This window comes from Lepisosteus platostomus, chromosome 3 (genome assembly GCF_059453375.1).
Source record: "Lepisosteus platostomus isolate fLepPlt1 chromosome 3, fLepPlt1.hap1, whole genome shotgun sequence".
NCBI classification, from domain to species: Eukaryota; Metazoa; Chordata; class Actinopteri; order Semionotiformes; family Lepisosteidae; genus Lepisosteus; species Lepisosteus platostomus.
In genome coordinates, this window is record NC_142613.1 from 43,438,574 (window position 1) to 43,465,789 (window position 27,216).

General features: G+C 34.8%; 1 protein-coding gene across 1 annotated transcript in view; it reads right to left on the bottom strand.

The window, feature by feature from the left end:
* The window catches only part of rspo3 (R-spondin 3), a 30,054-nt gene extending 3,168 nt beyond the window's left edge, over nucleotides 1-26,886 (bottom strand). The window contains exons 1-6 of the mRNA XM_088625677.1: nucleotides 26,649-26,886; nucleotides 23,923-24,235; nucleotides 13,746-13,937; nucleotides 10,817-10,963; nucleotides 9,721-9,867; nucleotides 8,205-8,393 (exon numbers count right to left, since the gene is read on the bottom strand). Of these exons, the coding sequence (XP_088481803.1) occupies nucleotides 8,205-8,393; nucleotides 9,721-9,867; nucleotides 10,817-10,963; nucleotides 13,746-13,937; nucleotides 23,923-24,016 (769 nt within the window). The 5' untranslated portion in view covers nucleotides 24,017-24,235; nucleotides 26,649-26,886. The remainder of the gene's footprint in view (nucleotides 1-8,204; nucleotides 8,394-9,720; nucleotides 9,868-10,816; nucleotides 10,964-13,745; nucleotides 13,938-23,922; nucleotides 24,236-26,648) is intronic.
* Between the last annotated feature and the right edge of the window lie 330 nt (nucleotides 26,887-27,216).

Here is a 27,216-nt window from a genome sequence, read left to right on the forward strand (position 1 = left end):
TGAGCATGATTTCTTTGGAAAATACAGTACACACACTTGCCATTAGTGTTACATTCTGTGTGTCAATGTAGAATCAAAGATTTAAATGGTCTTGCTCTGCTTTTTCCTCTCAGATGTCGTTTGGTTCCATAAATCTCAGAAGGGTAACAGTTTTGACCTAGGACCACTCACATCAGCTGACACAGTCTTAAACATACCAGAAATCCAAATGATGTTATGCTGTGGTGTATCACAACTCTATGTTTAGTCTGCTTTCTAGAAATAACAAGGAGAAAAGTTACTAGTGAAAAGATACAACTGGAACTACTCTGGAAACTGTTAGGGTACACTCATAAAGTGACTTTTTTCTGTTTATTTAAAACTCCCTTCCCACAAAACCATAAGAAATAAGGCTGAGTCTAGTTACACTAACAGTTTAATGCAGCGTGAAAGAACTGCTATTGAAAGCAGTACGAGTTCTTTGACAGCATGGAGTTACAGAATAAACAAAACAGGAATGCTTCAGGGGTTATACAGAGTGAGTCATCCTTAAGAAGGGGATATTATAATAGTTTTTTTATTTAAGTTTTCATTATTTATTTATACAAAGTCAACATATGAAATTGATTATTCCCATATCTTGAATTTCAAAACCTGTAAGGGCAAGGGAACTACAGTTGTGCTCTGGAAAATGAATAGGAATCAAGGTAGAAGAATGCTTTTAAGCTTTTTAAATGTTTTAAGAATGTTTTAAATTTTTTTAAGCTAATACTGAAATTAAAACAATTTTTTATTTCTTGATAGTATTTACGATTTTAGGATGAATACAGATTTTAAGATGAATGATATTTAAATGAGAACAATATTCAGCAAGGAGCATGGTGGCAAAACTGGTGGTGAAAACCACAAAAAAACTAATGTAATTGTTACTAATCATACTGTGTAAGTACTGTATGGTATTTAAGTGTTTCCAGTGTTCCAATGTTAGCTTAAGGAGATGTAATTGTCCTTTGTAATACAGCCAAAGGAAGAAAAAAATACAGTCATTGTTGTAAAAGTTGACAAGCACAAGTTTAAAAACTTTGGAGGGGGAATTCAAGTTTTAAATTTATTCTCCTATTTAAAACATTCATCAAGGTGAAAGAAGGTACTGCATACAACATCACCCCCTTTATTTTGAACTGATGTTCCACTTAAACGAAGTAGACATACAAATGCTGTATATACAGAACAAACTCGCTTGTTGCAAGTTATCAGTTAAAAGGGATTATTTACAATTGCCCGTATTTTCCTTCAATTGTAATATTTTCTTTATTAATTCTCCTGTTTTAAAACATGGCAAATACAGTACTAACTCAATGATAAAAAACAAACTTAAATCACATACATTTTAACAATCTAAAAAATAGTATTTTAAATGTTGATGTAGACAATGATACTGCTGATGAGGATTATTCTTCAGCAGATGAAATGACCAAGAAATTACATAGCAAGAGATGGCAAGAATAAATTGTTTACTTGAATAAATCTGATGAGGAATTTGGTGCTTACAGTATATAACTATTAAAAATTACTTGTGTGTATCACAGTTATTCATAAAATAGTCACTTAATTAAAATGGTGCTAGAAACATTTAATCACTATCTAAAATATCTTCTAAAAAATACATTCTGTGACATCTCAGCTTTGGATTTGTCATAAAAGGATTTTTAAGTATAGGTGGACCCAATAAAAATGAAAACGTATAAGGTACACAGCCAGTGCTCTTTATTCACACTGCAGGAAACAGAAAAAAACAAACCAAAACCAGAGGTCTCAGCTCCTTTTTGAGGTGCCAACTAGAATTCTGGTCCCTCTTTATTAATACTGCCAGGCAGCTAAGCTGTTTATGGCTACTGAAACAACTCTCAAACATGCAAGTTACTCTCTGAGACTATCTTCAAGAGTATTCTAGAGTTACTAAGACTTCCAATTAGTTAGTCTGTCACTTTACCCTCTGGTGATTTCATACACAGTGGATCTGTTTTCTGTCCTCCAGTCAGCAGATTGAAAATCAACTCAGCTAGCCTCTTATTCCTGGTTTTTAAACACCTGACCAATCGTTTTCTCACAACTGGTCAAGTGATTGAGGGCAGCAGATGATTCCCTAAGGCTAGAGAATGTGGCTCAAGCAAGAATCTCCATTTTGCCTGAAACTACTGCCTTCACACAATGCATAAGTATACTGATTTTCTTTTCATGCTCTGTGTATATTCAATATAGACATTGAACAAAAATACAGAAAACATCAATAAAATTAAAGGCAAAAGAATTATGATAAGATTCCAGTATTAAATGTAAGACAATGTCAAAATTAAAACAAAGATGACTAATTAAGATTAGTGTTAGGTATTTCTTCCTTGGGCATTAACAGATTCCTGACAGCAATGATGTGTAGACCTGATCAGCCCCTAAATAGACTGCTGTGGGATGTTCTGGCACTCTCTTTGTGTAGCTGCAGTCTAAGATTTGCTGGATGCGGTTGTTTCCAATTGACGGTATGTTCATGTTGTTCCCACAAATGTTTTGTTGGAGTCAGATAAGGAGAAAAGACACAATTTTGCCTTCTTTATGTTTAATTTGTTTATTGGTTAACTTGAAGTCATTCTGTTGTAATTTTATCACTGTGAGCTTTACATTGTCCTGCTGGAAACACTTCAGGATTGGCTTGCAGAAGTAGAATTACTATTGGATACTACTGGATCTCTGAGCTGTAATTCTTAAAATATGCTTTCTAATGCTTACAATAATGCCCCCCACACATACTGCCACAAAACCTCTTCTATCAAGTCTCTCTAGAGTTGTATGACATTTATTGATGAATACATTACTCCACCACCTCTTTCTTCTGCCATGTCAGGTGTTCTCTTTTCACTTGAAGAGAGCAATTTAATTTTTCAGTTTTAATCTACATGTTAACAGCCTTTGATCAAGAGGATTTGTTCCATGTAAATCATAAGATACAGTCATTCTGCAGTCATTCTGTAAAGGTTAGCTCTTTTTTTGAATTTTTGTGATGTAGTCAGAGCAATTGAGAATAATTAGGTAGATGGGTCTCACAGATCTAGGGCTGTGTGGTGACACTGTACTGGCCAAGATTTGGCCTGTTCCTCAACTTGTCTGCCGCCATCTAATTCTATAGGTAGTTTTTCTCATAGACAGGCTGTTTTCAATAATAAAAATAGTAAGTAGGCAATCATCATAACCCAAGTGGGTCATAGTTCCTCTTTTGTGTTTCTCTATTGATTAAAACCATGTCTTTTTAATGCCTATTTATATAGGTTTTTTATCAGCTTACCTAAAAATACTACACATTAACATATGACAATTTTATATGAAATCATGACTTGTCATGTAGATTGTGCTCATGACACTTATAATGATCAATTAATATAGGTTATATACTGTACACAACCTACTTCACACATTCAAAGAAAAAAATAGCAAAAAGAAGCGATAGATAATTAATAAGAACAAAAAATGGAAAAGTCATGATTGCATAAGTATTCAAACCCTTTGCTCTGTCAATTTAGGTGCACAAAATTGCCTTCCACAATAAGCCATTTGGCCATGTTTGTGTGCAATAATAGTGCTTCACATGTTTTCACAATAAATACACCTGTCTCCATTAGTTCCCTCAGCTGGGTAGTGAATTTCAAGCATGGATTCAACTATGAAAATCAAGGAGCTTTCAAAACAACTCAAGAATAAAGCTGTATAAAGGCAAAGTGCATGATAAGAGTATACAGAAATTTCAAAACCTTTAATATTTCTTTGATCACGGTGAAGTCTATCATTAAGAAGTGGAAGGCACCCAGACACTGCCTAGATCAGTTCATCCCTCTAAGTGAGCTGCTGGGCAAGCAGGAAATGGGTGATGGATGCTGTTTTAAGGCTAATGACAACTTAGAAATAACTACACAGCTCAGTGGCTAAAATAGACGAAAATGTGCATCAGTCAGTAATATCCCAGTCACCCCTGGTCTATATGACAGAATAGCAAACCCATCTTATAGCCAGAAACTATATCACCCTGCAACTCACAACTGGTAACCCACTAAAGATAAGCAGGTGTGAGCTTGGCCAGTACTTGAATGGGAGACCTCCTAGGATACCTAAGGTTTCTGCTGGAAGAGGTGTTAGTGGGGCTAGTAAGGGGTACTCACCCTGCAGTCTGTGTGGATCCTACTGCCCCAGTATAGTGATGGGGACTTTATACTGAAAAAAAGATGCTCTCCTTTGGATGAATAGTAAAACAGAGGTCCTGAGTCTCAGTGGCCATTAAAAATCCCAGGGCATTTCTCAAAAAGAGAAGGAGTGTTACCTCAGTTTCCTGGCCAAATTCCCCCCTATAAATTTACTTCATTACCCTATTCTCCTCCCCACTGATGAGTGTCTTCAATGTGATTAAAATCTTACCCAAACGTATTGCACCTGAAATTATTGCTAAAAGTGTTTCTACCAAGTATTGAGTTCACGGGTCTGAATTGTTATGCAATCAACTTTTTTTTCTGTTAGTTCTTGCTGACATTTACTGTAACTTATCTTACTTTAGAAGTCTTCAGTTTTAGCATTAGGGTTTGAATGAAATATTCAGCATAACATATTAAGATATTAAAATATTGTAAAGATCCAGGGAGTGTGTCATTTGCACTTTACATCTTGCACTACTCTATACTCAAGGCCTATCTCAGAAAGCTTCACAGAAAAAGGGTATCAATTGAAGTGTAGGTGGGCTAAGTAGATGGTAAACATAAATGATAAAATTCTTGTTAATTAACTTAATAGTAAATAATGGCTATCTTAATAGCCATAGGGCACAACATAAATACAGAGACAAACAAAGACAGGTCATAAGGAGGAAGGAAGACAGAAAAACAGGAGAATACACACCTCTTTTTCAAACATTTGCCATGTGAGAGGATGTTGTTCTGATCAGTAAAGACTAGGTTCTGGCTATGTAATCTGAACATTATTTTAGAGAGTTTTCTGTCGTATTTATTTTAGGAGATTTAGTTTATTTAATGAATTCTCATACTAAATATTCTATTCTAATTTTGTGATGCATTTTTAGAAAAGGGAGATTGATTCCTGTTAACTTTCTGGCATCCATGTAGTAGGAAGGGAGATTTAGTTCTGATTGATATTCATGCATCACTGTATTAGGACACTGGATTATTCTATCTTTGGCTTTTTTAGTGCTGTAGTGCTTTCAGGTGATGGGGTAGAATTCTGGGGTGCTAGTTCTGTGGATTTAGGCCTCTGAAATGCGTTAATTTGTACATGAATCTTTGTACGTTGTGTAGCTGTCTTAATTATTAATAGTAAATATATGTCTTGCCAAGGTATGACACTGATTTATTACTCTATCACCAGAACTGTGCCAGAGAAATAGAAGAACTCACAGCATTTTCAAACATGGCCAAAATTTATATATCCCAAACTTTCTAACAATATTAATTAAAAATAATGTGTAATTTTACAAAATGGCATATCATTGCGACATACTGTACAGTAGGAAGGGTACTTCCTATTACCTTTGCTAGACACTGTAACTACATAAGATTTTGTTCAATTCAACTGCTTCTTAAATTTAAAAGTTAAGTTTCCTTAAATTATAAAACTATGTCTTCTGACATTAAAGAACTATAAAGAACGTTGAGCAAGTATGAAGTATAGATGCAGCCTGGACCTTTCCATTTCAGGACTGTTTAAAGGTAGCATATAAATGAGTTGTGAGTTTCTCTTGATAGCCAAAAGAAAATAAAGTTTGCAGAACTGGGAAAAGGTGCCAGAATCAAAGTGAAAATTGAAAGGCTGGTCATGGCCCCAGACCAGACAATTTCCTTGCTATTGTAATTGTGATGCAGAGGAGCACAATTAAGCTAATGACAAGGGGCAATATCCTTGTACCAGATGTGGTGTCATCTCTGGGTTTTTTGGGAGCCACACAAAGATTAAAGCCTTTGGCCTGTCATGTCTGAGGAATGCTTTAACCTTGGAAGCCATTTATAGCCTGTTTTCTTTTAAGAGCTAAAGCCTTCAGACACAGATAGGAAAACAACACTTTGGAGAACAAATTAGGAAATTTCGTGTAAACATGCAAAAAAGCAGCTGGAAGGAACACAAGCGTAAATATTTATAGCTTTCTTGCTCTCTGAGATTCAGTCACTTTGTACAGGATGTGCAGTATCACTGAATCTTATTGAGCATGCCAGTAATCTATAAATTACTGAACCACTATGAACCAGCTATGTTGGATACAGTTTATTACATTCAGTATAAGTATTATGTTTCAAGCACCTAGTCAAAAAGCCTATTATGGCTACAAAAGATCTGAACGTACGAGTCTAGTGCAGCCTGTGAACTGCTGATTGTTTTTAAATACTGGAATATTTGGAAATCACGCAATGTATTAAGTGTTTCAAAATATTAACTTCCCTCTAATAACAACAAAAAAGAAGCACTTGGCATAAGTAACAACAAACAAATGGAGTGGGGGGGTAGGTTCTGTAAAAGAATACTGTTTCACATTATTACAAGGATTGTTTGTTTTGGTTGATCTTCTAACCCTGTGGCGTATGCAGAATATAAACACCCTTGGTCCAGAGGATATAGTAATTAGTTTACAGTTCATTTTTAAAGTGAGCAGCCTGCTGGATAATCACAAAGGAAGGTCATTAACCAACTCTGGTGTCTTTAGAATACACTCATGGCTGCAGCCCTCCACACCAGAACTACCGTGACCATCCCAAGACTTCAAGCTCCCTGAAACTTCTCTCTTGTGTCTGATTCAGAGGGCACCTAAAGGGAATTCAATGTTTTTCTTTTGATTTACGTGAGGGAAAGTATGAGGCCAGAGCTGCATTTCAAGGGGTCTAAGCTGCAGACATAAAACGTCCTGTAGTATTTCTTAACAAATCACTTCCTATTTCTACATAATGCAAAGCTAAACTTTTGTACCCTAGATAAATTAATTGATATGATCTGGATGGTAGCTGATTTTACTTCATTTGTACTCACTGTACTGAGGTGTTTAAACAATAATAAAATATTTTTGACTGTGGGGCCTCAGGATGTACATTTTTCCTTTATGTAAACTCCCACCGGAGATTAAAAACCAAAAAAAATTATCTTTTTTATTTAAGAACATTTAGTGATTAAATATTAATTTCAAAATGTGAGTTATATATTTTCTAGAATTCTAAGAACGGGACACCCGGAGCAGTGGCTCTGTGGCTAAGGATCTGTGCCTATGACTGGAAGGTTGCCGGTTCAAATCCTGCGGCCGGCAGAAGAATCCTACTCTGTTGGGCCCCTGAGCAAGGCCCTTAACCCTAACTGCTCCAGGGGTGCCGTACAATGGCCGACCCTGCGCTCTGACCCCAAGCTTCTCTCCCTGTCTGTGTCTCCATGGAGAAAAGCTGGGGTATGTGAAAAGATGAATTCCTAATGCACGATATTGTATTGGGCTAATAAAGAAACATTATTAATGTAGAACACAAAGACCAAAACAAAAATCTGAATCTGAGTACAAAATAAAATACAATATCAACAGAGCCAAAATATAGACATTCTAAATAAGTATTTATACTTATGAAATGTAATTTTGACATTGCATCAGTTCAAGGAAATAAAGTTGAGATCAGGTATTTTATCTTGCTTCTTGGACAGGTATACCTCCTTTCCACCAGAACGTCCTGGCCAAACTGACGTCATTCCTGTATATACTTAATAGTTGGCTGGTGCAGCCCATGTATTTTTCACTGCACTCCCCAGATTTGTGATGCATGATGCCACACGTCTTGGAGAGAGCACTGATTTACATCTTACACAAACTGCACTCATTCAGATATAAATCAAGAGCCTTCACTTGAACGTTTCCTTTTTCTGCATCATTGCTGAATGTCATCTTCTTTCTCTTTTTTTCTCTTATCTAATATCTCAATAGATCCCGTGAATTTTAAGCGCATTGTAAGTAAAATATCAGTACTAAAACTAGTTGCTGGAATTTAGTATTAATGAATTTAGTATTAATACAGTACAGGAAATATGCAAGGATAGAATAAAACCTGTGATCTGGGAAGGCTGTCAAAAATACACTATGTAGAAGTACTAGGTACTGTATGTAGAAAGTGGTCAACTCAAAACAGATTCACGCTTTACAAACAGAAAATAATATTTACCTTTTACGCATTTCTGCCTTTGTACAACACACTTTCTCTTTTCAATTGTAACTGGGCAGGGGTCTCCATGAGCAGAAGGATGTTGGAGGATCTCCCGACTCCGGTGTTGCTCTCCTTTTCTGAAACCACAGGTCCTCCCTTTCCGAGAACAGTTGCTCCATGTGCTCCACTCACCCACTTCACAGTGCACTGAGGGATGATCAGAGAATAGATTTAAAAAGTCTGTTTTTTAGTGGCACACAACGTGTGGGTTATCAGTCTTCCCGTTTTCCAGCTGCTTCTTGCAATTCAAGGTTATAAGGGAGCTGGAGCCTACCAGGGCACAAGAGAGGGTACACCTTGGACAGGATGCCAGTCTATCATAGGGCAGATTTACAGGCACACACTCACAACTAGGAACAGTTTTCCCAGAAGCCAATTAACCTACTAGTATGTCTTTGGACTGTTGGAGGAAATTGGAGCTCCCAGAGTAAACCCACACAAACACAGGAAGAACATACTGTATAAACTCCATGTAGATAGCACGCCAGGCTTAAAATTGAACCCAGGGCCCCAGTGTTATGAGACAGCAGTACTAATCACTACGCCAATGTGCCGCTATAGCATGCGTTATGCAGTATTCATTTTGTATACACTGATATACTTCTTGTTAATTTATACGCTCTCACTCTATTACATACATAATGTTTTTTTTTTCTTGGTGTAATTCTCATCTGTGAATTATTTTATGGTAAAATTCTAATGATTTAGAGCTATTGTACTAGCATGTTAGAAAGACATTAAATACATTTCAGTCTTTTAAAGGAGAAATCAAACAGCATTCAATGGAGCAGTCTTGGCATATTGTGATACTGTGAATTTTCAAATAATAAAGGCTAAGTTGATGAGAAATATCAAGTAATTAAAAAGACAGAGCAAACCCAAGATGTAAAGCCTTGAAAAAGAGAATGTTCCTAACCTGAACTATTTGTGCTACAATAGAATGTGAAATTTCCCTTTCAAAATCAGCTCTTTGCAATTTTGATTACTTATTGTAAGGAATTTATCTGAATTGAATATGGACATTTCCATTGTTTATTTTACAATAAATTAATTTATAAAGTTGGCTGTCTTTTACATTTCTGAATGATTGGTCATTGATACTGATTTCAGCTTTTTTTTTACTTGTCTATTCATTGTGGAAAATCTTTCCCCTGACTGTTACTAATCTCCTATTTGTCACCTAAAATAAAATGTATTTGGGGTTAACAAGTATCAGTTAACATGTGACCACTCTCCTATATTTGTTTTCATTTCTGTATTTATTTAAAGTAAAAAGAATAATGTCAAATTACAGTATATCTCAAACTGCTAATATTAACAGGAGAATTCTTTATGCATACTTTATTGATTTTATTTATCCCTTTAATTAAGATGCTGGCATGGGCATAGGACATTATTTGCATTAACAAAAGATACTTTAAAATCATATCATTTCATCTCTTTAGACTTTTCCAGGTGAATTGTGAAAATGTACCTTTAATACTACACTCCATTAATCGATCAGTAGGCTCAAAGCCATCCGGACAAACATGGTGGCATCTTCCTAGATGTAAATAAAGACCAGCTTTACATCTGGTGCATGTATTTTTGTTGAAGCAGGACTCACAATCAGCTTTGCACTCTGAAAGAAACACAGTACATACCAGACAAATATTGTTATTCAGTCAGCAGAACTAACGAGAACCGTTAATTATAAGACCTTACATATTACATTGCATTATTAGCTACTGGCATTATCCTTCAGGGTGTCACTGTTCTACAATGCTTAGCTTGCTGATTTTCCTGTATTGGCAGCAAGCCTGGGGTAGGTTAGCAGTGTGTTGCTACCCATCCAAAAGCAGGTGGAGGCGGGGGAGAAGGAGGCAAAATACAAATGCTTAGGCAAGAGTGATTACTTGAAGTAACTTTAAAAAAGATATTGCTTCTTATGAGATATCACGTCTGCTGTGCATTCCATTGATGCATGTGGTGCAGGTACAAACTGTTACACTGATGATAATAGCATGAATATGTCTGAGAGATCCATGTTATGTTCTGATTTTCATTCCAGCTAAATTCTGAATGACTTGATTAGATCCATCAGTTACAGCACTTACTAAGGGGAGTTAACATACTTTCCAGATCGCTGATCATTGATCAATTAAGGCTGCCTATAAATCCTGCTGGACTGTAGTTCCTCAAGACTAGGAATGCCAATCTCTGCAATAGTCCAATAGAGTATCACCCCAACAATGCTGGCACCCATCTATACAGCAGGATTTATTGAACAAATTGAAGTTCAAGTATATAAAAGCAGTTTCTGTGGTGGGAATTTATCCCATAATCTTTTAGTCCTCATTATTCTATGCTACCTCTGAATCTTAGTAAAAGCAATCTTAGCAAATGCAGTGTGTATCTACCATAAAAGACCTACCACACAAATAAATGGCCTATGAGTATATTTTCAACATATTGTTATTAAGGAAAACCTAGGAATTTCAAAATACTTCCACTGATTAAATAATTCTATTTATATGTGGGACTGTTTGATATCATTTCTACAGACAAGCAAAAACTTTAGGAGAACTTACCAATAGTGGTGCATTCCATCAGCTGGTCATTGGGACCCAGTCCTTCTGGACAACTCTCTAGACACCTTCCCTTATATAAATAAAATCCAGCTTTACATCTGGTGCAGAAATTTTTGTTGAAGCAAGCATCACAGTCTGATTTGCATTCTGAAAAACAGAGGAAAAATTAAAGTAAACATACATGTACTGTACGTATATTGCTAATGTATGTAATTGTAAACTCTTATGAAGTGTGAACTCTGGAAAGTATCCACATTAATTTAGAAAAATAACTTGAAAGTTCACAGGATTTCCCATTCTCTTTGGAAAGTAACAGTTCATTAATGATATGAACATCATATTATGAGTGCTTGAGAGTGATCATTTCTGAATAATTGCAGATAAAATAATGCTCAGAAATATGCTGTTAGTAGTCTCATCTCTATTATTACCATTAACATTTCTTGGGCTTGAATGGGTTGAAGAATTTACTTTACAGACAAAATTAGCATTGCACTTTTTTCTACATTCCAGAGGCACATTAATTCTGTAACAACGCACAGCAATCAAAAAACACTGATGAAAGCAGTTTCTTTTTAAAAACTTGTATATAGTTTTATTAATTGGGTACATTTAGCCTTTACATTGTCATAATCTTTGGTATTTTTGTATTTTTGTCTCTTTTACTTTCTAATCTTTAATTTCACATCAAACATGGGTTATCATATTATATATATATACTGTATACTGTATCATGTGATAATATAATATTATAATAATTTCAAGATAATTATGCTGAAATTAAAATGAAACCCTAACATGCATATGTGTTCACAATATTCTAAGAATAAATACAACTACATTTTCACAGTCCATGACAGACTTGGAAGAAACCTTACTAATCTAAAGTTCTTATTTTCCTGTATTCTGCCAAGCTTTTCAACTGTGTTTTCTATAAAAACTATAAAGGTAATTTACTGTGATCAGTAAAGACCACATATGAAGCAGATGCAAAACAATATATTAAGTTACTTAGTTTTACTTCAGTTTTTTTCATATTATGTCAGAATTCCAACTTTATTATAAGAACCATCTTTTCTGAGAGATATCCTTAAAAGATAGTTTGATAGTTTTAAACTGTGGTACTTTTGTTATAGTTCTCAAGTAACTTTCTTCAGAAGTTGTGCAAAAAGTTCATTGACTTTTGCAGATTTCATGGTAATATTGGGCTGTTTTTGTCTTTAATAAAAATTGCAACTTTTGAAGGCTCACATGCAAAATTATACTCATGACTATTTATGATTGGATTAACGAAAATATATTTATACAATGTCTTGAAAAATTATTCAGACCCTTGTACAATTATCATCTGTTGTCACTTTAAAACTGTAGTCATGACATTTTGAAATAGCAATTAATATCTGTTACATATACAACCACAAGTTAACTCAACAAAAACTAGCAAATACATAACATGAATGAAAAACTCATGATTGCTTAAGTATTCGAACCCTTTGCTGTGGCAAACTTAAATCAATTTAGCTGCACAAAATTACCTTAACAAGCCACAAACATTAGTTAGTTGAGAGGGCTCTGTACAGTATTAGGTGTTTGTATTCTATTTCAAACAATCAATGAAAAGTCAGTGAAAAAGATAGATCAAGAAAAGGTATAAGGTAGCATGGTCTACCCAATGACCTAGTTTAGTCAATTAGTATCTTGATACTCAATTATCTAGAATTGGGAGGTATATTGTACTGTACCAACCAGTCACTGCCTAGATTAGGTCATCGCTCCAACTTGAGCAGTTGGGCAAGGACAAAACTGGTGACAGTTGAAATTATGAGGCCAACAACAACTTTGAAAAAACTAAAAAGTTCAATGGTTGAAATGGGAGAAAATGTGCATGTCTTAGTCTGTAAACTGGGGTGAAAATTCACCTTTTAGCAGGAAAATTATGAAAAGCACAAGGCTATAGCTGCACTTGAAAGTCTTGACTTGAATCCAATTAAGAATCTTTGGAAAACTTAAAAACTGCTGGTCATCAGCAGTCTGAACAAATGCTAGAGAGCTTAATCAAATCTGCCAAGAAGAACTGGCAAAAACTGTACCAAGCTGGTATGCAAACAGGGTAAAACACTTGCAGCAGTAATTGGTGTCAAAGGTGTTTCCACCAAATAATAAATTCACGGGTTTGAAAATGTATGCAGCAAACATAATTTTTTAGTCTTCAGTTTCAGCATTTTGAATACGTTTAAAAAAATGTTTATGTATCATTTTGTAGTTTTAAAAAATGGGACACCATAAGAAGGGTGTGAAATCTTTTGAAAGGCACTGTATAGAATATAAGTTCATGCTTTTTGTATATAATATACTGTACTGTACCACCAAAACACTCACTCATTGCTTGGTCTTTCATTTTGTAGTCTTAGTATAAATGTCCAGCAGTACACTGATATGAACTCATGGTAATGACAACATTATTTTGTTATGTTAGAAATTGCAGAGCTCTTATTTAAGGTATCAAACCAATGAAGCTTGATTCTGGGAAATTCTCCAGGTTTAAGACAGATTTAGCCTGATGAAGAGACAGGGAAAAGTGCAAGTGGGTTAATGCAACAGGGGTCAAGGAAAGACCAAGGCTATTAAAAAAAGAAACACAGCAGTATAAAACAGGTATGTTCTCATTTGTATTGCATTCAATGACATTTAAAAAATGACAAGAAATATCAAAGACAAGTGAATTTTTGACTTTATTATTCAACATAATTCAGTGTAATCAGAGGTTTAATTTTATTCTGCTTTTCTATTTACTAAGTGTTTTATTTACTGTTTTTATTTCTATGTTTCGCTTGTGTAAACATAATTTGATCTTTTTTATATTTGTTCATATTTGTTTGATCAAGTTCAATAATGATTTTCCACTTTAATAATGCTCATTATCACTTACTTGTGCATTTATTTATGTCGGGTGACCTCGTGCCATAGTAACCACTTGGGCAGGAGGGCAGGCAAACTCCAGTCTGCCTCATCCCATTTCTCTCCAAGAAAAAAAACAGCCGGGGCTTGCATGACAGACATCCATTGTAATCAGAACATGTAGCACATCCCCCTTGGCAGCCATGGCTAACTCCAGGATTTTCTGAAAAAATAACAAAGAGGAAGAAAATGAGTGTGTGGTGAATATCAGCTTTTTCCCTTTACATGTAATAGTGATGTCTGAGGAATATTCTCTTTGCACAATGATAATTGAATGGCTATAGTTTAATATGTTTTTGTCAATCACTTACTCATGTGCGTCAGAGTTACTAAAGGAATGTGGCTGAGACCTATGAGCTCAGCTGACAGCAAAATCCCTCAGTAACATTAAATTGCAGCATATGTTTAACTTGCATGAAATATGGAACACAATTATAAATGTAAATAAAAGATAGCTGTAGTAATTTTGCAGTGAATAATTACTTTGTAATAACAGCATTAGTCATTTATTTCATCAAGAACCTATCATAGCAGGTGTTATAATATACATACAGTACATGCTGTACTAGAAGTCCATCCATACTTTTTTTAACAATCACTTATTTTAATGCAAGGTTGCAGTGAGCCAGTGCCTAACCTGACAGACAAAGCTGGTTACATCCTGCAGAAATGTATTGCAGGACACTTCCACCCATACAGGGACAATTAACAAACTTTGACAAATTGTCTTTGGACTGTTTGAGAAAATCAGAGCACTCTATGAAAACCCTCATGGTCATGGGGAGTATACCTAACTGTACTCAAATCCCAAGAACCAAGAGCTATGAGGCAGCCATGCCAAGAGCCGAACTACTGTGCCATTCATAACTATAAATATTTAAAGAATAATAATAAAATAGAACAAAATGAAAGTGCAAAGTCTTAGCTAGTGAGGGCTGTTCCTCCAGATGGATTGTGGCCCAACTCCACTTTAAGGAGGTTACACAAGAATGGTACTATTGATAATACAAACGTTCAAAACAAAAAGCTCAAACTTTCTAAATGTTATGTTAAGTACCTCAGGGTAGTTTGTCTATATGATAGGTGCTGATCCATTTTAAGTTCGTAAATATAGTCATTTATTTTTTTAAAGATCTTTGCATCCCAGAAAAGTGAGCAAACAGTATAAAACTACACAAAACCTACCCCATGTTCTAAGTCAAGGTGAAGACCTCTGATATAAATCACTTTTCAGATCCCAGGTGTCTTGGTTTGGGTGATTTTCATCCATTTTATTATTTTCACAGTTGTAATGAAGAGATCAGTACTGGAACCCATCTTTTTAATCTTCCACACCAACCACCTGGGCTCTCTTATCTTGTCCTGTCATTTTCCCTACCAGTTCTAGGCTTAAATCTTCTGCTTTACATTGTTTTGTAACGTATTGAAAATTTGTGTACTGAATATTCTTATATATACAATTAATCTCACCATTAGCCTATCAGCATCTGACCTCCTCTTCACCTCTTCTTCTCCCCCCCTTCTGATCCATCAAACTATTTCTTCTGACTGTACCATGTTATTTTCTTTAATCCCTTATTCTTCTGATATGATCTTCCCCCTAATACACTCAGCAGAGTCTTTCCCTGGAACTACTCAGCTGCAAGACCAGGCCTTAGATCTGTTTGAACTGCAGCAACATTCTCCTGGCAGGGCCTGATTCTGCAATCCCTCTGAATCACTGTTGCTTGTACTGTATATACTGTACATACTTTGCTTCAGTCTCTAGTCCAGGTGGTGGAAATAGCTGAACCTGAACTTCAGGACTGCACTTACTCAACTGTCTCTCACCATCATTCTATTCAACTTATCCTCTAGATCTAATTATCTATAAAGCCACTGACTGTGTAATTGCATTTTTATAGAATCAGTATCCGGCTAGATGGGATGGCAATCCAACATAGGGACGCGAAGGAAGAGACCCTTTAGAGTAGCCGTTGAAACCTATCAGCATGTCTTTATGAGGCTGGGATCAAATCAGAGTACCTGGAGAAAACCCAGTGAAACACAGAAAGGGAATACATATACAGTACTCTAGACAAATACCTACTAAAATTAAACTCAGGTGCAGTGATACAGTAGCACTAAATGCCATATCACTGTGGCATGCTAAATGAAAAACTGATTAAACAGTACCATTTCCAAAATTAATAATAATGCTATCAATTGAATATAATGAGATGTTCTAACATCTCTTCTGTTGTGCATAGTGTCACTGTACTGTACTGTACATTGAACTGCAGCAGACACAAATGTAAAATTGACCAAGGGCTGCAGTGGTGGCTCACGAAATGGTGAATGGGATGTCTGTACATTTTTTTCGGTGCTGGATATAATGGACATAATAGCAAGTGTAGACATCATGAAAATACTTGACACTCCATAGATGTTTCACCAAATGTGATGCTGACATGAGCCAATTAAGCAGGAGATGTAAAATATTTTTCCCTCAATCTATCAACATAGCCACTAGTGCAAAAACAAAACAACGAAGCAAACTTCACCACAACTTTTTAAAGTGGTAAAGAAATGCTTTTTTTCCCATAGTTTCTCAATGAAATTCCTTGCTTAATTAACTTCACATTCCAGCATTTTATCAGTCTTTTATCATTATCAGTGAGAAAACTGGCAATTTAATTCTTAAGAAAAAATATTTCAGTAACAGCTTTTAGACTGCCACAAAATGGCTTCTGTGCTGTTGACAGCCCATGGGTTGCTTGTACCCCTGGTATAGTGCACCTGTTTTTAGCTTGGCTTAGCTAGAGAAGAAGGTTAGTATTATCACGTCCTACTTAATGTGAAATATATTTTGTGATTTCAAAGTAACTTTTGCTTCTCATTAGACAACATCATAAATTAACTGTAAGATCAGACCATTTTGTACCTGCCCTATAACACCTTTTTAGGTAGTGATGCTTTATTGTATTTTATAATTAACTTGAATGTTAAAAAGGTTATTATTTAAACTGTAAACCAATATGTAATCAAAAAAGAGACTCTGTATGGCTGTGTCTATTGGTCACCTTGCCTGAGCAATGCTAAACCTGGAGTTTAATTGGCTAAATAGTGAATTGGGCAAGGCATCCCCCAGAAGACTAAAAAGCAAGACTGAAATGTTGCAAAAGGTTCTTGTGGTATATTTTAATTAATGCTATTATTTAATCTTGCAATACATGTCACTGCATTTTCTAAGGTGATGGTACTTTGCAACTGTAGCAATTGGTTACATAATTGTAATAATTGTCATAATTACATAATTGTCTATAACCAAAAAAGTAATGTACATTGTGATACCATTTTCTAAAGACTATTTTTAATTTGATTTTAATTAAATAAAAACTTCATTAGATTTGTTATAGAATGTTTAGGTACATTTGACTACTTTGGTGCAATAAATATGATTAATAAATAATAAATACCAGTAATTCAAATTTTATTACAATAATTTATACTATGATTTCCTGTTGAACTGAATTTTTATTGCTTGGTTTTAAAATTGTATTCATGAATAGTCACTGAAAAATGTGGCAAAATATTTGAGGGAAGACATTTTTGCAGATACTTGCAAACTTAAAACAGTGAATAGTGAATGTTTCAAACAGTTTCTTATCCTTTGTCTTGTCTCTGAACCTACAACAGATCTTCTCCTCATATGTGATAGTGTTAGAGTGATAGTTAATACTTAATGTTCAAAATTAAGTTAATCATCTTTAGGCTGTTTCCATATTACAAATTAATGTGTACACCACATTTTAGCTAACCAGTTAAAACTGATTGTATCTCAGGGAACAAAGTACTGTACACTTTCAAACAGTCACTGTGTTATGCTTAGAAATAATTAATTCTATCATTATACTTACATGCTAATAAAAAAACATGTTCCTGTAGTCCACTGGGTTTAAAAGGAACTGCTTTACTCAATATCTTTTTGAGGCCCAATCCCATATTTTGCATTTTTCATTGCTCTACGTCAGGTACAATAGGCATGTCATGATGGGGGTTTATTTAAAGTTTATAATTTCTAGATGAATCAATAAAGCTGTGAACGCAGAGTATTGCCTCTTTATGTTGTGATTTAGTTGACCATGAGTGCCAAAGCCATTAAACTTCATATTCCTGCTGTATATACATTTCAGTTACTTCAAGCATTGGTGCAGATTCTATTTTTAAGTTTCTTCAATACTTTATGTCATTCTATTTTTATATTTTAAATAAATAGGATATTTCAAATTATTGGTAGAATAGTCTTATTTCATACTGTAGTTCACTATAATTCACTGCATTTTTACCACAACTAGTGAACTAGTTGTGTTGTCAATAAACTGAAGCCAGGGAATCCAAGTCAAGGGGTCATTCTTGTGAAGGGTGGTGCAATGTAAGAATGAACTTTGAAGAGCTAAGACTATTTAGAAAATAATGAAACACAGTAGAGTACACTTTTCTTTTTAAGAAAGCCTTTTGAAAATTACTGAATTTTCAAATTCAGTGAGTACACTGAAGAGCATTGCATGTTTTCTATTAGAGGTTTTTGATATGCCTAAATTTTACAATCGATACTCTTGTTCTTATTGCACAATACTCTAGTGGGTCTGTTGAACAGTAACAGCCATCACCAGGCAAAACAGCCAATTGTGGATGATTAGGTTGCACAACTTTCACATGTTGATGTTAATAATGCTAATGAAAATGTAATGTAAATAAGAGAGAAAATAAGCCACTTATTCAGGTAATCTGCAATGAGTAAATCTTATTAAAACTCACAATACAACAGGGAAGCATTTCCATATATGTCAGCTTTAGTTTTATATTGTGTTTTATTCACCTCAATTTTTCAGTCTGTAAACTTGATCAAATGCTTTTGCTAATCTTCTGGCTGAAATGGGGACAGTTCCTCATCTGTCCTGACCCTCATTAAGTAAACTAAATTGTCTTCTTTATTTCCAATGTTTTTCTTTCTTCTTGAATTTGTAGGCTTTGCTGAAGCTACCACAGAGCGTTGGTTGGTTATTTTGAAGATATACAGTGCCTTGCAAAAGTATTCACCCCCCTTGGACTTTTTCACATTTTATTGTGTTACAGCATTGAACCATGATGTCTTTAGCTGAGACTTTTTGCCACTCATCAACACAAAGTACCCTATAATGTCAAAGTGAAAACAAATCCAGACATTTTACTAAATTAATTAAAAATAAAAAACAGAAAATAATTGAATGCATAAGTATTCACCCCCCCCCAGAGTTAATACTTTGTAGGACCACCTTTGGCAGCAATTACAGCTGTGAGTCTCTTTGGGTAACTTAGCTCCATTCACTTTTTCATTGCCACCACCATGCTTTACTGTAAGGATGGTGTCCTCAGTGTGATGTGCTGTGTTAGGTTTGTGCCAAACAAGAAGTTCAATTTTGGTCTCATCAGACCATAGAATCTTCCTCTAAATTGTTGAGTCTCTCACATGCCTTTGGGCAAACTCCAGCCGAGATGTGATATGAGTTTTTTTCAACAAAGGCTTTCTTCTTGCCACCCTTCCATACAAGCCAGATTTATTAAGTGTGCATTCTATTGTTGTCTCATGCACAGTTTCTCCGATCTCTGTCATGGAGGGCTGTAACTCCTTTAGTTGCAGTTAATAATTAATTATAATTGCTTACACTTATATAGCGCTTTTCTGGACACTCCACTCAAAGTGCTTTACAGGCAATGGGGACTCCCCTCCACCACCACCAATGTGCAGCTGGATGATGCGACGGCAGTCATAGTGCACCAGAACGCTCACCACACACCAGCTATCAGTGGGGAGGAGAGCAATGAAGCCAATTCATAGATGGGGATTATTAGGAGGCCATGATTGGTAAGGGCCAATGGGAAATTTGGCCAGGATGCCAGGGTTACACCCCTAGTCTTTTCGAGAAACAGCCTTGGATTTTTAATGACATCCTTGCCCTGACTGGTATTTTTCAAGAACCTTGTCTCAGATCTGCTTGGAATGTTCCTTGGTCTTCATGGTGTAGTGTTTCCTTGGAAATGCACTACCTAAGTGGGGAAGCTCCCAGACACAGGTGCATTTATTCTGAAATCATGTGAATCATATTCTGAAATTAATTCAGTAAAATGTCTGGATTTGTTTTCACTTTGACATTATAGAGTACTTTGTGTTGATGAGTGGCAAAAATTCTCAGTTACAACCATCATGGTTCCATGCTGTAACACAATAAAAGGTGAAAATGTCCAAGGGGGGTGAATACTTTTGCAAGGCACTGTATATGTATATAACCATATTAATTAAATTAGTACAATTATGCAAGTTTGATGTTTGTCTTGTAATTAGTTTGCCAATGTAATTGCCTGGTTAAAGTAAATGTACTTTAGAAAACCTGAAAAATAAAAAAAACAATACAGTGTAATATGTCACTAAGCTAAAACTGTTGAAGCAAAAAACATCCAATATCTGATATTCTTTATGGTCTTGTTCTATATAATTTATAAGCTTTTAAAGTTTTTCAGGGCTGGCAACCACAGTTTGCAATACATCATTGTAAATATGTTTGACATATCTAAGAAAACTTTACAACTGCAGTCCATTTGCCCTCATGTATTCCTGCCAAACTTTCCAATGCACAGAACCCTGAATTAAAATAATTCCTACTTCTGTTCTGCTATTGGGCAGACCCCTTTGAGCTTTGCGTAGCAAGAGTAATAACATCACGAGACTGGAAATTCTAAAACATATTCAAACAAACCTCAAACTGAAAATACAGTATGTAAAAGCTTCCAATGTATACAGTACATTTACCTAAAACAAAATGTCAAAAACAGGACTGCCTTAATCAGGATTCATCCCATCAAAGTTCATATGAGTTGAGGAAAAGGAATAGATTTCAATCTTAGGCCTACTTTTTAACCTAATTACAAAAGTAATTCTAAAGATGAATGATCAGTGTACCTGCTGTGTTATTTTAATTTATGGCACACGGCTTCTTATACTTGGAATAAAACACTCTTCCAGACTCAACCCTGATTCATGGCTGTATGAGTAACCAGAGACCCCAAGTTCCTTTTTGTTCTTTATTTGAGACAAGGGGCACTGATTCTATGAATCAGTTTATCATCTGCAAAGTCTTAATAAGCATTAAACATTTCCCTGTAATGTTTTATAGGGAATAGTAGTTCTAAAAATATGATACTATGCAATTGCTGTTTTTAAAATACTGTTAATTTTAACTCTGTACAGTAATAAATAAAATGTTGATATTATGCAAAATAATAAAACATATGACATTGAACTGAACTTAAATATGACACTGATTAATTGCATTTCTAATATGTGCTAATACATGTTAGAAAAATCATTGTCTTAAATAAGTGATTCTTAAGGAAGATAAGATTATCAAAGAACCGATTATTTGCAATCTACAAAGTCCCTGATAAAAAATTAAAAAATAGCTAGACTGTAGCCAAAACATTTTTGGTATATACAGCACTTGGCAAAGAATATTCAGCAATCAGTAATATTCAGCAGTAAGTCCAATTGCTCAATGTCAAAAATTGGAAACAGTGTCATGTCATGATATATTTAATTTTAAAATATAATTAATATTTGCAATTGTTTGTATACCTTCACCAGGAACAAGTGAGCAGTCTCAATATTAAATTATATTTTCTTCTAAAATATTTGCAACAAATACTTTAAAATACTTTAAATATGTTCATGTTCATTTTAAACTGAAATTGTAAAGTGCTTAAAACATACAGTATTACAGTATGTAACTTCCTAAAGTGCTATTACTGATGAATTAATTGTTGAATGTACCACAAGACACACCTGTGATTTGCAAATCAAAAGCAGAGCAATATTTTGCATTTCTATAAAAATCCTTGCTAGTTAATTCTTACCTTGTACCATTAAAATTTGCTGAGGAGAACAGTGAAAATGACATCAAATTAAAAAAGCAAAAAATAAAGAAACTAGATGTATGTTAGCTTAAAGATCTAAAAATATTGTTATGCTTGGTTTATCTCTACTGTCACAAGATGCTTTTACTGTATATCCTATATATAATTGATGGTGACATTATGGCCTGTGATGTGGTACACACAATCTGGATCTTGTCAAAAGTAAAGGAAGTCAAAAAACCAACATTATTGTTTGATCTATCATAAATACAGTATGATTGTAACTCCTTCAATAAAATTTCTAAGTATGAGTGTGGATAAAAAGATTTATGTTAATATAGGTAAAAGCTTATACCATTTCAAAAGGCACTTTGTTATTACTGAAGTACATTTTAAAGTAAAAGTGCTGCTTAAAAGGAATAAATGTTTTATCCCAATTTCATAGGATTGCTGAAATCCTAGGAGATCCTAGGAATGACGTCTTTCGTTAGCATTAGACTGCTTGTTGATATCTGAGAGCAAGCTGTTTCTTGTAATAGTTAACATATTTTATTTTAAAGGAACCCTTGATCATACATCTATACTGTACGTAAATATCACCTTTTAAATAATTAAATATAATTTTACCTTTTTCTACTAACCTCGACCATTTAAATAATAGGTCTGAAATTGTGGGTTTACTTCAGTTACAATGAGCTTAAAAAGTATTAAAAGTAAATAGTTTGCGTTGGTTGTGTATAGTGCGGTGCTCATAACTACGCACGCACATTAAAGTCTGCGTTAACAGTCTCATAGCTGCAGATGGCGCAATACACAAGAATACCGAAATGAGCAGCTATGGAAAGAGTGAACGTGCGGCGTCCCACTGACAGCGTTAGTGCAGCGATGTTTTATCTGTAGCATGTATGATACATACAGTACAGGACTATAGACTGGACTTGTCAATACTATTAGAAAGTTTTACTTACAGTTTATAAGACAGATACACTAAATGTAAGGTACAGAGATCGAGATCAGAGGGATTCAATGTTAATCAATGGGTTGAATTTAGCAGCGCTTCAATGGTGCTTTTGATAAGAAAACAACGAATTATTTCCACTTATTAGTTTACTCATAGCGAAACCTTATAGTTATTTGTACTTAAAGACAATAGGGTGTCTTTAGTTTTAAATGTTTCACATATATCATTTCAAAAAGCATGAACTGATTTGAACAATGTTTATAAACAGTTAAAACACCAATTTAATTTTTCATTTTCATTAAATGATTGACAGGTTTTCGCTTATGATAATGTAGTCTACTACTTTTGCTTGGAGGTCATGATTGAATATTTATTAATACATCTGTCTGCTGATCTTAAGTTTATTGAAGGAGGTGGTAGGTCTTAGTAATGAAGTTATCCATACAGTATATATATTTTTTTCAGATAGTCTGTTTCTGCTGACTAAATCAATCAAATTGCTTTGTAACTGAAGGTACTGTATAAGATACAAACCAAAATGAAAAATATGCAGAGTTCATACGTTGTTTAAATAAAAAAGGTATGCAGAACATGCAACTAACTTTCGTTAGATTCCTAGAAAGAGGCCATATCATACAAACAAGGTAAAATTACAAGAATAACAGCGAAGTTCAGTAGCGTGTTGCGATTTAAATTTAGGATGTGTATATAACCGTCCATTAATATTAAGCAGTTTTTGATGCACTACATATACAGTATAAGGAATTATTAACTTATTATATTTAGTCTTAGCTGAGTTGGAGTCTTATACAACGTGAGAGTGCATACTTGTTTCGTCGGATACAGAGGATTAAATAAAATAAATCAGATTAATATGCATAAACTATATAACAAATCTTCAATATGTTCATTTATTTCGACGTGTTATGTTATTTGCTTTTATTTTTTTATTTACATATATGGAATACTTATTATCAAATAACTTGTCGGAATTATAACTTGCAGTTTGTTACATTAAGGATTAAGAAGAAATGTGTCATTTCTGTTTTATTAATTAATAAACGTATTTTAATCCAATAACCCCCTTGCAAAACAGGATAGGGAAGACGTACTGTAGCCTTATTGAACATGTATATCATACTCAAACACAAACTAGTGAAATTAATTAATCTACAGTTTTGCTAGACTGCGAATAGACGTGAAGAAACGACATCTTTTCAAAACAGGTGAATAAGCATCATATGAAGATTATACTTACGTCTATGTTGCCTGCTTCTGGAGGCGTGCTGGCTGTCAATGTATTCCATACAATGTAAGAAGATCAAAACAAAGGATAACTGTCGTAATTGCATAGTCACCTGGAGATGGTTCTTCTTCTGTTTATATCAGTACCTTCAATGAGTTTATCCGTCGATTTACCTTTTTATCCCCAAAAGAAGCAAAACTCCCAAAAAATCACAGATGTGAGAGAAGTATTGTCAAGAAGGGTCCGAAAACACCGTGACCGTTGTAGAAGTAACATTTTCAAGTCATAAACATAATAAAATCCATACGTATATATGGATAGTATCCTGCAAACGAAAAAAAAATCTTTAAAATATACAATTGCCTAGAAACTGTGGTTTTCTTTCACCATCCAATAGGAAAATATTGGGAAGGACTTGAAAAGTGTTAAATTGCGACTAATCGGAGCAAAGTAAGGAGGCTTGGGTTTAGTTTCTTCTTTCAGTATTTCCACCCGTATGAACATCAGTGACAAGTAATCTCTATCGTCCAGCTAGTGAGATGCTCTATTCAACAAAGCTCCGTGTGTGTTTAGATTTAGTTTCCATCACTTATTAGAACTTCGATCTTATTAGAATTTCATCTTCTTAGTATAATAAATTCTGATGTCTGAATTATCCACCGTCGAATTTGTTTAGTTTCTTATCCTCTTCTTTTGAGTATTGCACTCCAAAAGCATGACTTCCATTCACTAAGTCTGGGATCTACTCAGAGATGTGAGGCTTCAACTTACTGCTGTCTCCTGCTCGCTTCTGAAAGTTTATTTGGAGGCGAGACCACAACGTCAGAGCATTCTACACCCCATTGACTGTTTTAACTTAAATTGAAGCCCTCGCACATTTACAATTTATAGATCGAATTATGGGGGAAAGCCGATCTTCCTTCACAATGATATTTTTCCGTTAATTTATTTCAAGTGATTCTGATTCGTTCTTATCCATTTCCTTATTTTTTGCTCACAAGTTTATCATGTACTGTCTGTCTGTGTTGTGATATATTTTCCACGATTTTTTTAGCCTTGATACCAGAATAAACCGCTGTTAACAGTTTTGAACTTAAACTTTCTATTACACAAATGGGATTTGAAGTTTGTATAGGCGCATCAGTACCATAGGTGCTAAAAATATCGGAAGATAATCATATTCTAACAAACATCTAAGGCAAGATGTAGTTACTTTTTATTCCTTTTAAATCTGATGGCTTTTCTTTGTAAAAGAAATATAATAGGTATTTTTGTATCACAACGTATCTCTTTGTGGCACTTTGGTAAATTGATGATGTGAGATTGCAAACCTTGAGGAGTTGAAGAAATTTGAAAGTTTAAATACAGTAAATCCGAGATTAGACACTTGGCACAAAGATAATATAGAACGAAGCTATTATATTCATTTACTAACTTTTTTCTTGCCAGCAATTACAGTGCTCGAGTTTGTTTACAAATTGCTGTAATTTAGAGATAAAATACGAGCAGATTGTCAGTCAGCTAGAGCCAGCAAATTCACAGAAAAAGGGAAATCCCTTGTGATACACGGGTCTTTTTTGAGATGGGGAGGGGTCACATTTGTGCAATGAATAATCACGAGGAAATAGTTATTAAAAACCCATGCTTACTTTAAATGGGAATAATATGGGTCTTTCATCCCAGAATGTTTTCAACATGCTTTAAATATATTGCTTTAAATATATTGGCTTACTTTATATAATGAATCTAAACACCAAACTTTACTAATCAACTGAACATCATTCATCATCAGTGATATACTATCTCTTATTATTTCCTGCCACAGTAATGAATCAGAAATCATCTTGCACATCATACTTTGTTGAAAGAGGCTATTTTGTGCTTTCAGACTGTTTAACCAAGGGCATTAACCCTTGATTAAAACAACCAAATTATAATCCTAATTTAATATTGAACAGAGAGGGAAATTCGTCTCCTGTTAAATATTAGATACAGTATATGCTTACTATGTACAACTAAATTTAGCCTAGTTAAGATTATTAGATGTTTAAAGATATTTATCACAGTGTTATGAAAAATATCCTACAGAGGACATTGTCCCCATTCTTGTGCATCACTTTGTCTCAACCTAACAATTTATATACATTTGGCCAAGTCACAATTCTGTTTTTACTTGTAAATGGCCTTTCTTCACCAGTATTACCTTATGAAGCTGCTGAACCAATGGATATAAGAGGACAAATCTGACCTTTTTTTATTCCAGCCTGAACAGATTTGAGATAAAGAGCAGTAGTTAGTAAAGTATTTAAATACTTCAGTGCTTCTTGAACCCCTGACCGATTTGCTCAGGCATTGATTTAATGTGCATGTACTGTAAGGCTGAGCAGAACAGATCCCTTTTTCTTCAGTGAACTGCAACAATCAGTCTGTTATCCCTTATTTCCAAAAGTTGCTAGCTCATTGCTTACAGTGGAGATTAGAGATTACCTAGCATGAACATCTCAAAACTCCCGAATTTCCGGTAGATGAAAATATTGGTCATTGACATCATAAATCATACTCAGAATTTTATATTCTCCATTGAAATTAATAAACATAGACAGACGTAAGGAATTCACACTTAGAAGGAAGGAATTCACAATCTTGCACTTACATTTTTTTTCACATAAATATTTGTCTGCTATGCACTCCTTGATCGTGACAGATACCTTTCATAACTCTATATTGCTGGACCTTACCTTTGTCAATCTTGCACATTTCCCTCCTAAACATCTCCTCTGGCTTGCTTGCCTTTCTACCTCAATCTAGATCAGACCTCTTCCAAGCCAGGTTTTGAGTCAGTTTTATGACTCTTTTTAAACAAGCAGTCCTGAAATTTCAACCTCTCCATGGAAAACAACCAGATCCTTGTGACTGCCATGATTTGTCCTCTTTGCTTCTGATTCTCCTGATACTCTGGATCAACAATGTTAGCTTTCTCTCCCATTTCCAATTTCTCTATCCTTCCTTGCTCTCTTTTATACACTCCACACTACATCTGTTCTCTGCCTCCCCCCCCCCTCAGATTTTGGTCAAGCGTCCAGTCTCTCATCTCCACTCCTCCCCAAGAGTCTGAGCACACTGGATCTATCTGTATTGGGTCAAGGCTACTCATTCACAGCCCTCACTGTCCACAGTGCCCATGCCCCAGTTGCAGTACCAGCAGCAGAAGCAACAGGTCTATACTTGAACAATTGCCTGCATTATACACAGCTAATTCCATGGCACAGGAATCAAGCATCAAGGCTCCTTCCTCATAAGCGGGGG